Source organism: Eubalaena glacialis, chromosome 18 (genome assembly GCF_028564815.1).
Source record: "Eubalaena glacialis isolate mEubGla1 chromosome 18, mEubGla1.1.hap2.+ XY, whole genome shotgun sequence".
In the NCBI taxonomy this organism is placed as follows: Eukaryota; Metazoa; Chordata; class Mammalia; order Artiodactyla; family Balaenidae; genus Eubalaena; species Eubalaena glacialis.
The window spans coordinates 54,311,796-54,324,559 of record NC_083733.1 but is presented as its reverse complement, the minus strand read 5'-3'; the positions used below and the strand labels follow the sequence as shown (position 1 = coordinate 54,324,559).

Below are 12,764 nucleotides of genomic sequence, written 5' to 3'. Positions count from 1 at the left end.
CTGTTGATTTCCTCTTTTATGGCTGTTAGCATTTGCCTTATGTATTTAGGTGCTCCTATGTTGGGTGCATATATATTTATAATTGTTATATCTTCTTCTTGGATTGCTCCCTTGATCATTATGTAATGTCCTTCCTTGTCTCTTGTAACATTCTTTATTTTAAAGTCTATTTTATCTGATATGAGTGATTGCTACTCCAACTTTCTTTTGATTCCTATTTGCATGGAATATCCTTTTCCATCCCCTAACTTTCAGTCTGTATTTGTCCCTAGGTCTGAAGTGGGTCTCTTGTAGACAGCATATATATGGGTCTTGTTTTTGTATCCATTCAACGAGCCTGTGTCTTTTGGTTGGAGCATTTAATCCATTCACGTTTAAGGTAATTATCGATATGTATGTTCCTATTACCATTTTCTTAATTGTTATGAGTTTGTTTTTGTAGGTCCTTTTCTTCTCTTGTGATTCCCACTTAGAGAAGTTCCTTTAGCATTTGTTGTAGAGCTGGTTTGGTGGTGCTGAATTCTCTTATCGTTTGCTTGTCTGTAAAGCTTTTGATTTCTCCGTCGAATCTGAATGAGATTCTTGCTGGGTAGAGTAATCTTGGTTGTAGATTCTTCCCTTTTATCACTTTAAGTATATCGTGTCACTGCCTTCTGGCTTGCAGAGTTTCTGCTGAAAAATCAGCTGTTAACCTTATGGGAGTTCCCTTGTATGTTATTTGTCATTTTTCCCTTGCTGCTTTCAATAAGTTTTCTTTGTCTTTAATTTTTGTCAACTTAATGACTATTGTGTCTTGGTGTGTTTCTCCTTGGATTTATCCTGCCTGGGACTCTGCACTTCCTGGACTTGGGTGGCTATTTCCTTTCCCATGTTAGGGAAGTTTTTGACTATAATCTCTTCAAATATTTTCTTGGGTCCTTTCTCTCTCTCTTCTCTTTCTGGGACCCCTATAATGCGAATGTTGGTGCGTTTAATGTTGTCCCAGAGGTCTCTCAGGCTGTCTTCATTTCTTTTCATTCTTTTTTTTTCTTTTTTCTTTTTTTTTCCCACATCTCTATTGGAGTATAAATGCTTTACAATGTTGTGTTAGTTTCTGCTGTATAACAAAGTGAATCAGCTATATGTATACATATATCCCCATATCCCCTCCCTCTTGAGCCTCCCTTCCACCCTCCCTATCCCATCCCTCTAGGTCGTCACAAAGCACCGAGCTGATCTCCTTGTGCTTTACAGCTGCTTCCCACTAGCCATCCATTTTACATTTGGTAGTGTATATATGTCAATGCTACTCTCTCACTTCATCCCAGCTTTCCCTCCCCGCCATGCCCTCAAGTCCATTCTCTACATCTGTGTCTTTATTCCTGACCTACCACTAGGTTCATCAGTACCGCCTTTTAAAATTCCGTATGTATGCGTTAGCATACAGTATTTGTTTTTCTCTTTCTGACTTAACTTCACTCTGTATGACAGATTCTAGGTCAATCCACCTCACTACAGATAACTCAATTTTGTTCCTTTATATGGCTGAGTAATAATCCATTTCATTCTTTTTTCTTTATTCTGTTCTGTGGCAGTGAATTCCACCATTCTGTCTTCCAGTTCACTTATCCATTCTTCTGCCTCAGTTATTCTGCTATTGATTCCTTCTAGTGTATTTTCTTTTCAGTTATTATATTGTTCATCTCTGTTTGTTTGTTCTTTAATTCTTCTAGGTCTTTGTTAAACATTTCTTGCATCTTCTCCATCTTTGCCTCCATTCTTTTTCTGAGGTCTTGGATCATCTTCATTATCATTATTCTGAATTCTTTTTATGGAAGATTGCCTATCTCCACTTCATTTAGTTGTTTTTCTGGTGTTTTATCTTGTTCCTTCGTCTGGTACATAGTCCTGTGCCTTTTCATTTTGTCTATCTTTCTGTGAATGTGGTTTTCGTTCCACAGGCTGCAGGATTGTAGTTCTTCTTGCTTCTGCTGTCTGCCCTCTGGTGGATGAGTCTGTATAAGAGGCTTGTGTAAGCTTCCTGATGGGAGAGACTGGTAGTGGGTAGAGCTGGTGTTGCTCTGGTGGGCAGAGTTCAGTAAAACTTTAATCCACTTGTCTGCTGATAGGTAGGGCTGAGTTCCCTCCCTGTTGGTTGTTTGGCCTGAGGTGACCCAGCACTGGAGGCTACATGTTCTTTGGTGGGGCTAATGGCAGACTCTGGGAGGGCTTCTGCCAAGGAGTACTTCCCAGAACTTCTGCTGCCAGTGTCCTTGTCCCTACGGTGAGCCACAGCCACCCCCTGCCTCTGCAGGATACCCTCCAACACTAGCAGGTAGGTCTGGTTCTCCTATGGGGTCACTGATCCTTCCCCCTGGGTCCTGATGTGCACACTGCTTTGTGTGTGCTCTCCAGGAGTGGAGTTTCTGTTTCCCCCAGTCCTGTCTATGTCCTGCAATCAAATCCTGCCAGCCTTCAAAGTCTGCTTCTCTGGGAATTCCCCCTCCCGTTGCCAGACCCACAGGTTGGGAAGCATGACATGGGGCTCAGAACCCTCACTCCAGTGGGTGGTATAATTGTTCTCCAGTTTGTGAGTCACCCACCCAGCGGTTATAGGATTTGATTTTATTGTGATTGTGCCCCTCCTACCGTCTCATTGCAGCTTCTCCTTTGTCTTTGGACGTGGGGTATCTCTTCTGGTGTGTTCCAGTGTCTTCCTGTCGATGATTGTTCAACAGTTAGTGGTGATTCCGGTGCTCTCTCAAGAGGGAGTGAGCACACGTCCTTCTACTCTGCCATCTTGAACCAATCTACCATATATGTTCTTTACAACCACTCATATCCTTCTGCCATGGATCAGCTCCCAATTTTCGGTTGATGACTAACAAATTCTCATCTCCTTTCTTCATACCTCCAACTGCATAGTGGACATTTCCATCTGGAAGTCCTATAGAAATATCAAATTTTGCATGTTCAAATTTTCATACCTCTCCTCCTTCCTCCAGCCTTATTTCTCTTCCTTACCCAATATTTCCATGTTCTCTTTCTTACTAGATCACACAATTGCTTGGACAGGTTCTGAGCCAGTTACCTATGAATCATATCTATGTCATCTCTGTCACATTTCCAGCTTCCTAAATAATAGATGATGAATTCATCAGTTTGCTGATTCAATAATTAACATACTTCTACAGGATATTTCTATTATGGTATATTTTCCCCTGTAGTATAAATACAAAATTAAGTAAATATGCAAACCTGATATATGGTATCTGATCCCTGGATACTAGCTAATTGGGTTCTTACATGTTTTGACCACCGTGTTTAGTTTTGATGACTTCAAATTGTTTTTTTACAGGAAACAGTAACATTTAAGGATGTGGCTGTGGACCTCACCCAGGAGGAATGGCAGCAAATGAAACCTGCTCAGAGGGACTTGTACCGTGATGTGATGCTGGAGAACTATAGCAACCTAGTCACAGTGGGTAAGGGTAGCTTTGCAATTTTACACAGAATTCTTTTCTATCTTTGAAATGTGTGAAGACTTCAACTTGCCAGATGTCTGTAACTAGCCTTCCCTTTCTTCATTTGATTGTATGTGCTTGTCTTTAGGGTAAAGGCTAATTACTTTGTCTCACTGTGGAAGTTCCTCCATCCTCATCTTTTATAGGCCCTCAAGTCCCCAGGACTCAACCCAAGATCTGGATGGTTGTCTCCAACATTAATATCCAAGTCCTTTGTTGTCTCTCATCATAGGCTGCCAAGTCACCAAACCAGATGTGATCTTCAGGTTGGAGCAGGAAGAGGAACCATGGGTGGTAGAAGAAGAAATGCTTGGGAGGCCCTGTCCAGGTGAATAAGTGAAAGTGCAGGTCTGAATGAGAAAGACACATGACAGTTGTTCAGGGGGTTGATAACATTTCACATTTTCCAAGATTCACTTACGTCTTCTAGAGTGACAAAAGGTATGAATGCCTTGGATTATGGTGACACTTCCAAATACTGTATTGGAGCTATCTTCCTTTTTTCAAATTTTAGGTACCAAAACTTCCCTAGTTCATTTACAGCGTTACTTTCAAGATTAGTGTTCCTCTCTATGATCCTTAAGCTCTCTCTTTCCTTTGTGTTCATAGGGTTTTTTCTTATGCATTCAATATTTTGTGGATGTATAGTATTTTAAAAACATATTTGTTTCAGAGTTAGATTCCATTTCTTTCTATTTTGAAAAGCCTCAGATTTGTTTTGTAACAATACTCACACTTTCCATTGTACTTCACAACTCTCACAATCCCACATAGCTTTAAAAGTTTCTGGCTTACAAATTGTTACCTCCTTCCTGCTTATTCACACCTTTCATTCCTTTAATTTTTTTGAAATATAATATATGCACACTTAGTTAAAAAATATAAACAGTCCAAAAGATAACATTGAAAAGTAAGTCTGTCTCTTACCCTTGACACTCAGTCCCTTTCTTTTCCCAGTTGAGTACACTTCTTTTTTCAGAGTTGTGCTGGCTATTCTTTTTTTTTTTTTTTTTTAATTTTATTTACTTATTTTTGGCTGCGTTGGGTCTTCATTGCTGCGCGTGGGCTTTCTCTAGTTGCGGCGAGCAGGGGCTGCTCTTCATTGTGGTGCATGGGCTTCTCATTGCGCTTGCTTCTCGTTGCAGAGCATGGGCTCTAGGCACATGGGCTTCAGTGGTCGTGGCACAGAGTCTCAGTAGTTGTGGCTCGTGGGCTCTAGAGCACAGGCTCAGTAGTTGTGGCACATGGGCTTAGTTGCTCTGCAGCATGTGGGATCTTCCCGGACCAGGGCTCAAACCGGTGTCCCCTGCATTGGCAGGCGGATTCTTAACCACTGCACCACCACAGAAGCCCTGTGCTGGCTATTCTTGATTGTTTATTTCACCATAAGTATTTTAGATTCAACTCTCTCTTTCCAGAGAAAAACCTGTTGGATTTTTTGTTGGGCATGTGTTAGAAGTATAAATTAACTTTCGGAGCACTGACATCTTTATAATGTCGAGATTTTCTATCCAAGAACATGTTCTCTGTCTTTGTTCAGATCTATCTATTTTTGTGTCTTTCAGGAATGCTTTCCAAGGTTTCCTTTATACCTTTTGTAAATTTCTTACTAAGTTTATACCTAAGTAATAGACAAGAGAAAAAAATCAGTACTAGAAGAATTGGAAAGGACCCTATAAAACCATCTTTATTTATAGATTATAAGATTATATCCCTTAAAACACAAGAGAATCAACTGCAACAAATAGTAAGAGAATCCAGTGATATGGTAGGGTATCAAATTAACAAATAAAAATCAATAGTTTTCATGTATACTTCAACAACCGAGTAGAAGATATAAGGAAAAGGAAACCACATTTATAGTCATAACAATATACATAAAATACTATTCTGGGCATGGGCTCATGGAGCTTATAATTTAGTGGGAACTGGAGTCCCTGAGGTTTTGCAAACAAACAAATACCTTTTTTTAAAAACCTTTATATTTAGTTAATAGTTGGCTGTGTATAAAATTCTTGAGCCATACTGTCTTTCCTAGAGGTTTTGTAGACAGTTCCCTGAAGACTTTAGATAGTCCTCTGCTGCCTCTTGGCTTTGAATTGTTGCTTGGAGAAATCTGAAGCCTGATTGTTTTCCCTCATAGGTGACTTGATTTATTTGCCTGGATGCCCATAGGTTTGTTTTTCTTGAAAACTTTAGAGCTTTATGAGGCTTATTGATCAGTCAATATCAGTTTTTCCTGTAAGCTTGTATATTCATGTTTTTTGATTCTTGTAGTGTGGTATAGATCTGAATACTGGTTCCTTTTATAACTATCATTCCTCATCTTTGAATAAGGTTATTTCCTGCTGGACCCACTATTTACAGAAGGAGAGTGCTGGAGATTGTCTAGAAAAATACTCTTGAGCTAGAAGGAAGCCTCTGTTGCTCGTATTGACTTCCTGTGTCATACAAGGTTTGGTGTTAAGAGTTGGTTTGCCCTTTACTTCTTCTGAATCAGAGATTATTAATTGCATGCTTCCTCTAGCACTCAGTATCTCTTCTACCCTCCTATGCCAACATCCTGCTTATACAAGAATAATGGCTATTTGCATCTCCTTGTTTAGCTCTGCCTTCCCTACCATTTGACAGGGCCAGAAGAAGACCATTATGTTCCTGCCACCATGCAGTCTTAACACATCTGGATTCCATTGTTGTAAAAAATGACTCATTCATTCTGTCCACAGGGTGTACCTTCTGTTTTGGAGAACTCTGTTCACCATGCTTTCTGTCTAAGATAAGAAAGAACAGCCAGTGTCTGGGTTTCTTCCCTACCTGGTTCAGTCTACCCTCTGGTCTTCCTTATACTCTGGAATTGGAGTTTAACTGTCTTTTAGTTTTATTGAGGATATATTTTCTTTTCTGTTTCTTCTTCATGTTTGCAGAGAGGAGAGGACACAGAGATGTTTAATTCCACCATATTGAAACAGGAATTCCTCTTCCATATTTGATCCTGTGGATCACCCTTCCTGGAAATGTCTTCTTTTCTCTAAAGGATTCTGATTTCTCCTCAGTTCCTGTTTATTTTTTCTTATTCCTTTATGAACTGTGTTTTACATGACTCCTTTTCTCCAGTCCTCACTGAGCATTATCCAAAATAGTTCTAAATTACATATAGACTCCTTTTTCCTTTATGTACCTTCATGATATAGATGTGTTCATGCCTTCAAATCAGTATATAACTACAGACTTTAAATTAATCCTCTGTTTTTCAGCCCCACTCTTATCCCTGCCTTTTAAGTACCTAAATCCTCCAATTTTTGAGCTTTCCTAGTGTTCTGTTGTCAAATCACTTTGTTGTTGGACATTTGCATCTTCGTAGCACAAAACTTGAATTTCTTAGCTAAGCTATCAGTTGACGGTTTTCTTACCCTTTTGCCTTCCAGTATTTTGTTGAAATGTCTTGTTTACCCTTCTTTTTACTCCTATTTCCTTTGTTCTTATGGGTTTGAATCTTTATTCTTTTACTGTCATTTCAATGGAATTTTAAGAAGTGGGAGAAATAAACATATACATTCGATCTGTTTTGTTTAACCACAAGTGTTAATTTTATCCTCTAGTCATTTGACTTGCTATCCAGTCATTTATGTGTTTGCCCTTTCATCTTAATTATTCTATTCATTTTACTGATATCTGCATTGTATAAGTATGTTTTTTAAATCAGTCAAAGCAGCTTGGGCCTATTAATGGCAGTTTTCTCTCCATAATATTATCTATAGGCGTTAACTTCTCAAATCTTAGAAACTAGGGACATTTGCACTTTGGATTTCTTTCATATTGGGAGACTAGAGCCAATATCAAAGATCAACCCCACTTTGGCAAATTTCTGAAATGTTATCAATAATGCAGTAGGAGAAAAATTCAGAAGTTATAATTTTTGGTCCTCCATTTTAGAAGTTTGGGAAGATGATGAACAGATCAAGGAGCAGCAGGAAACACTTGTGAGGAAAGTTACATCCATCTCCAAGAAAACTCTAATTAAGGAAAATGTCATTGAATGTAAAAAAGTTGCAAAAGTATTTCCTCTGGGTTCAGACATTGTTACTTCAAGACAAAACTTCTATGAATATTATGACTCATTTGATAAGGGTTTTGAACATAATTTAGACTTACTTAGTTATGAGAAAGGCTGTATAAGAGAGAAAAATTATGAGTGTAATAAGTATGGGAAACCATTTTACCATTGCTCATCCCATGTTGTAACCCCCTTTAAGTGTAATCAGTGTGGACAAGACTTTAATCATAAATTTGACCTCATCAGACATGAGAGAATTCATGCTGGAGAGAAACCGTATGAATGTAAGGAATGTGGAAAAGCTTTCAGTAGGAAGGAAAATCTTATTACACATCAAAAAATTCATACTGGGGAAAAACCATATAAGTGTAATGAATGTGGAAAAGCTTTCATTCAAATGTCAAACCTTATTAGACACCAGAGAATTCATACCGGAGAAAAACCTTATGCATGTAAGGATTGTTGGAAGGCCTTCAGTCAGAAATCAAATCTCATTGAACATGAGAGAATTCATACTGGAGAAAAACCCTATGAATGTAAGGAATGTGGAAAAGCCTTCAGCCAGAAGCAAAATCTTATTGAGCATGAGAAAATTCATACTGGCGAGAAACCTTATGCATGTAATGAATGTGGTAGAGCTTTTTCTCGAATGTCATCTGTTAATCTACATATGAGAAGTCACACAGGGGAGAAACCTTATAAATGTAATAAATGTGGAAAAGCCTTCTCTCAATGCTCAGTATTTATTATACATATGAGAAGTCATACAGGTGAGAAACCCTATGTATGCAGTGAATGTGGGAAAGCCTTCTCTCAAAGTTCATCCCTTACTGTACATATGAGAAATCATACAGCTGAGAAACCCTATGAATGTAATGAATGTGGAAAAGCCTTCAGCCGGAAAGAAAATCTCATTACACATCAAAAAATTCATACTGGAGAGAAACCTTATGAATGTAATGAATGTGGGAAAGCTTTTATTCAGATGTCAAACCTCATCCGACACCAGAGAATTCATACTGGTGAAAAACCCTATGTGTGTACAGTATGTGGGAAAGCCTTTAGTCAGAAATCAAATCTCACTGAACATGAGAAAATTCATACTGGAGAGAAACCCTATCATTGTAATCAATGTGGAAAAGCTTTCAGTCAGAGACAAAATCTCCTTGAACATGAAAAAATTCATACTGGAGAGAAACCGTTTAAATGTAATGAATGCGGTAAAGCCTTCTCTCGAATCTCATCCCTTACTCTTCACGTTAGAAGTCATACAGGGGAGAAACCGTATGAATGTAATAAATGTGGAAAAGCCTTCTCTCAATGCTCATTACTTATAATACATATGAGAATTCACACCGGTGAGAAACCCTTTGAATGTAATGAATGTGGGAAAGCATTCTCTCAAAGAGCATCCCTTTCTATACATAAGAGAGGTCATACAGGTGAGAAACGCCGAGTATACTAAATGAATAAAGGCCTTCTCTTAAATTCAATCCATGCTTTACTTAACTTTAAAATATCTTGGCATAGTCTCAAAAAATGAAAAAGATCTTTATGAAAAAATTGTAAAGTTTTATTGAAGGGCAAAAGACTTGAGTAAATGGAGGGAAATACCACGGATGTAGATGGAAAAACCCAATATCGTAAAATGTCTTTTCTCCCCAAATTAATCTATGGACCTAATATAGTTCCAAACATCTAACAAGAATTTTCTAGGATTTTTACCAAATGCTTCTAAAATCCATATGAAATAAAAGTCTATGGATTGCTGAGACAATATTGAATAAGAACGGAGAGGACACACCTTCTACCATATACTACATGTATTATGAAGTTATGGTCATATAATAGTGTGTGGCATTAGAACATTAATGGATAAATAAAAAGGTTTTACAGAATAGAATGCCTAGAAGTAAATGAATGAGTATATGCAAACTTGTTGTATATTAGACATGACATCGTGAATCAGTAGAAGAATGACGGCCTAGTCAATAAAAACAGTTGGAGTATTTGAATCTCCATATTGGGGAAAATAAAATTACATACAACCTTACAACATATAAAGAAAAAGAATTCCAAAGGATTTGAACACTGAAATGTGAAAAGCCAAACTCTGAACTTCTTGAAAGGAAATAACAGGATATTGTCTATGACTTTGAGGCAGGGAAATATTTTTTAAAAGGACCCTGCCATTCCACTTCTGGATATACATCCTAAAGAAATTCATAAATATGAATAGGAAATATATATATATATATCTGAATTGAAAACAACATATATATTGAAGGGATAATGGATGAATAAAATGTGATATATTCAAATAATGGAATGGTATACAGCAGTTAAAAGCAATGAGCTTGGTCTGTATTGTGTAACATGGTTGTTATCTAAAATAATGTTGAGTGAAAAAAAAAATCAAGATCCAGATGAAACATACCATATAATAACATTCATGTAAATTGGAGTGAAATCATTCACAAAGAATAGAACTATGTTTTTATTATTGAAATATGTATGTAAAACTATTTTAAATGGATTAAAAAGGACACATACCAAATTATTGACAGTGTTGTCTCTGGCAGGAGATTAGGATTGAGGGTGTTGGTCAAAGGGGGCTTTTAGCTTTACTTGTAATTTTTATGCCTTAAAAAAAGATGGGTAGCATATAAAATAAATCTTAAAAGTTAATGATACACAATGGTGATATGGATGTCTTATCTTAATAGTGTTTTTGTACTTATTTCTCAGGATTTATGGGCTAGGGGAAGCTTATACCCAGAGAAGAAAATGTTAAAATGGATTCATATGTCCTATCAGGTGCTGAACTGTTTTGTCAAAAATATTTCCAGAAAAGTAGTAATTAAAAGTGATAGTTCTGTTTACTATATAATATGAAGTTAACATGTTTTATCAATCCCATGATGCTTTTTTTCCCCACATTTTCACATTTTGAATTTAGAACTCAATTTTCAACCAAGTATATCTTAGATTCAAGGAAGTATATAATTATTTATTAAAAATTTGAAAATCAGAGGGCAGTGTGACAAATCAAATGTGATTTTATTTACTATTTTAGGGCATCATCAAGGTCTAATGATCCCTACTCTCTCAATGTGTCTTGCATTATTTGGCAACTGACTTGTTGGATTCATAGCTAATAAGTTAGTAAGTTAGTAATATGCTTAGAGTCATTGTGGAGAGAAAAAGATTTTCCTGAGAAATTAACTCTACAATATTAGTCTTGCACTGTAAGTTTCCATACAACCAGCATAGGCATTAATATCATTGTTAATTATTACAATATTTTGAAACAAGAAAGCCTTTTATAGGCCATTTTAAAATTTTAATTTATTTAATTATTTACTTGGCTGTGTCGGGTCTTAGTTGCGGCACGCAGGATCTTCACTGAGGCATGTGGGATCTTTTGTTCCAGTGAGCGGGCTTCAGAGCACACGGGCTCTCTAGTTGTGGCACGTGGGCTCTCTAGTTGTGGCACTCAGGCTCTAGAGCACATGCTCAGTAGTTGCGGGGCACACCATGTGGGATCTTAGTTCCCCGACTAGGGATCGAACCGAACCCACATCCCCTGCATTGGAAGGAGGATTCTTAACCACTGGACCACCAATCCCAAGAAAGACTTTTATTTTCTTGAGGTGGCCATAAGCAATTATGTAAAATTGCTTCACTCTTCTACAACCCTTGTTTTATGTACCTATCTAGTTTTGGTTGGAAGCATTGGTGGTCTAAGACCCTGAGCAGTAATAAGAGTTTCACTAAAAGGATCTCATTCCCTGTAACAATACATGAATCACCCCTTCAGGTAATTTTTTTTTTTAATTATACCACCTCTACAATATTACTTGACATACAGAAAACCATTAGTGCCTTTTTAAAAACGTGATTAGGATTGGCGATGTTGTTCAAAAGGAATCTTTAGCTTTGAATGTTTGAATGTCAGCCGCATTTACTTTGAAGCTGATTTCACAAAACTAAATCTTTCTCAAACTAAATTTATGAAGTACAAGCATGAGTAATGTCAGTTTTACTTTTATTAGCTATTTCTGAAGACTGACAGTGACTTATAATTGTAAATAGCAGGTGCTGATTTTTATGAAATCAATAATTTACCAAAACTTAAATATCTAAATGAGTGTTGTAATTTCATAATCTCTTCTTTCATAGCTTTTGTGCTAAGTCCAATTTTGCCAGCACACTTTTTTGTAGACTTCCTTTTTTTTAAAAAATAGTTTTCAAAGTTCATGTGTTATATACATAACAAGATCTGTATATTTTTAGTTGCAAAACTTTTTTTTGGGTATAAACTGTCATTTTTCACTCTGATTTTCTTCTTTTTTTAAATAATTAATTAATTTTTATTTTTGGCTGCTTTGGGTCTTTGTTGCTGCGTGCCAGCTTTCTCTAGTTGGGGCAAGCAGGGGCTACTCTTCGTTGCAGTGCACAGGCTTCTTATTGCGGTGGTTCTCTTGTTGCAGAGCACGGGCTCTAGGCGCATGGGCTTCAGTAGTTGTGGCACGTGGGCTCAGTAGTTGTGGCTCATGGGCTCTAGAGTACAGGCTCAGTAGTTCTGGCACACAGGCTTAGTTGCTCCACAGCATGTGGGATCTTCCCGGACTGGGGCTCGAACCTGTGTCCCCTGCATTGGCAGGTGGATTCTTAACCACTGTGCCACCAGGGAAGTCCCCTGATTTTCTTTTTCGTGTTTTTTATTTTTATTTTTGTTTGTTCGGTTTTTGCCGCACCACGCAGCTTGCGGGATCTTAGTTCCCCAGCAGTGAGAGCACAGGGTCCTAACCACTGGATGGCCAGGGAATTCCCAATTCTTCATGTTTCTTTATTTGGCTCATATCTCATTTAAATCTTCTGCCCCTTTACATAGCTTTGGAGTCAACAAAGTTTTAAAATTTCACCTGCAGTCCATAAGGACTATCTTAGGGGCCTCTTTTAGCCTCTCCCACTAAGAGTGGCTGTGCTTATTGGGTGAGATAAAGTGCCTGAGAGTAAACCTGAATCTCAAGTCTAGGAAGGCTGTTCTGCTGACTATATGTCAACAAGAAAGTGATCTGGTCTCTAAGTTTTTTCCCTGTCCTAAGGAATAGAAATAAGGTCTAAGTGACCGAGATAACATCTGAAAAAAAAATCATTAATCAAATTACGATAAATCCCTCTCCACTTGGACGCATGTGAAC

General features: G+C 37.6%; 1 protein-coding gene across 6 annotated transcripts in view; it reads left to right on the top strand.

The window, feature by feature from the left end:
* Window positions 1–9,351, top strand: part of ZNF568 (zinc finger protein 568) — a 38,924-nt gene extending 29,573 nt beyond the window's left edge. For 4 of the 6 annotated variants that reach the window (XM_061174084.1, XM_061174086.1, XM_061174083.1 and 1 more), the window contains 3 exons: window positions 3,338–3,464; window positions 3,736–3,831; window positions 7,437–9,351. In XM_061174084.1, the coding sequence (XP_061030067.1) occupies window positions 3,338–3,464; window positions 3,736–3,831; window positions 7,437–9,022 (1,809 nt within the window). In that variant the 3' untranslated portion in view covers window positions 9,023–9,351. Of the gene's footprint in view, window positions 1–272; window positions 380–3,337; window positions 3,465–3,735; window positions 3,832–7,436 lie in introns of all 6 variants that reach the window. The other 2 variants (XM_061174088.1, XM_061174087.1) reach the window with 2 other exon arrangements.
* Window positions 9,352–12,764: the final 3,413 nt, after the last annotated feature.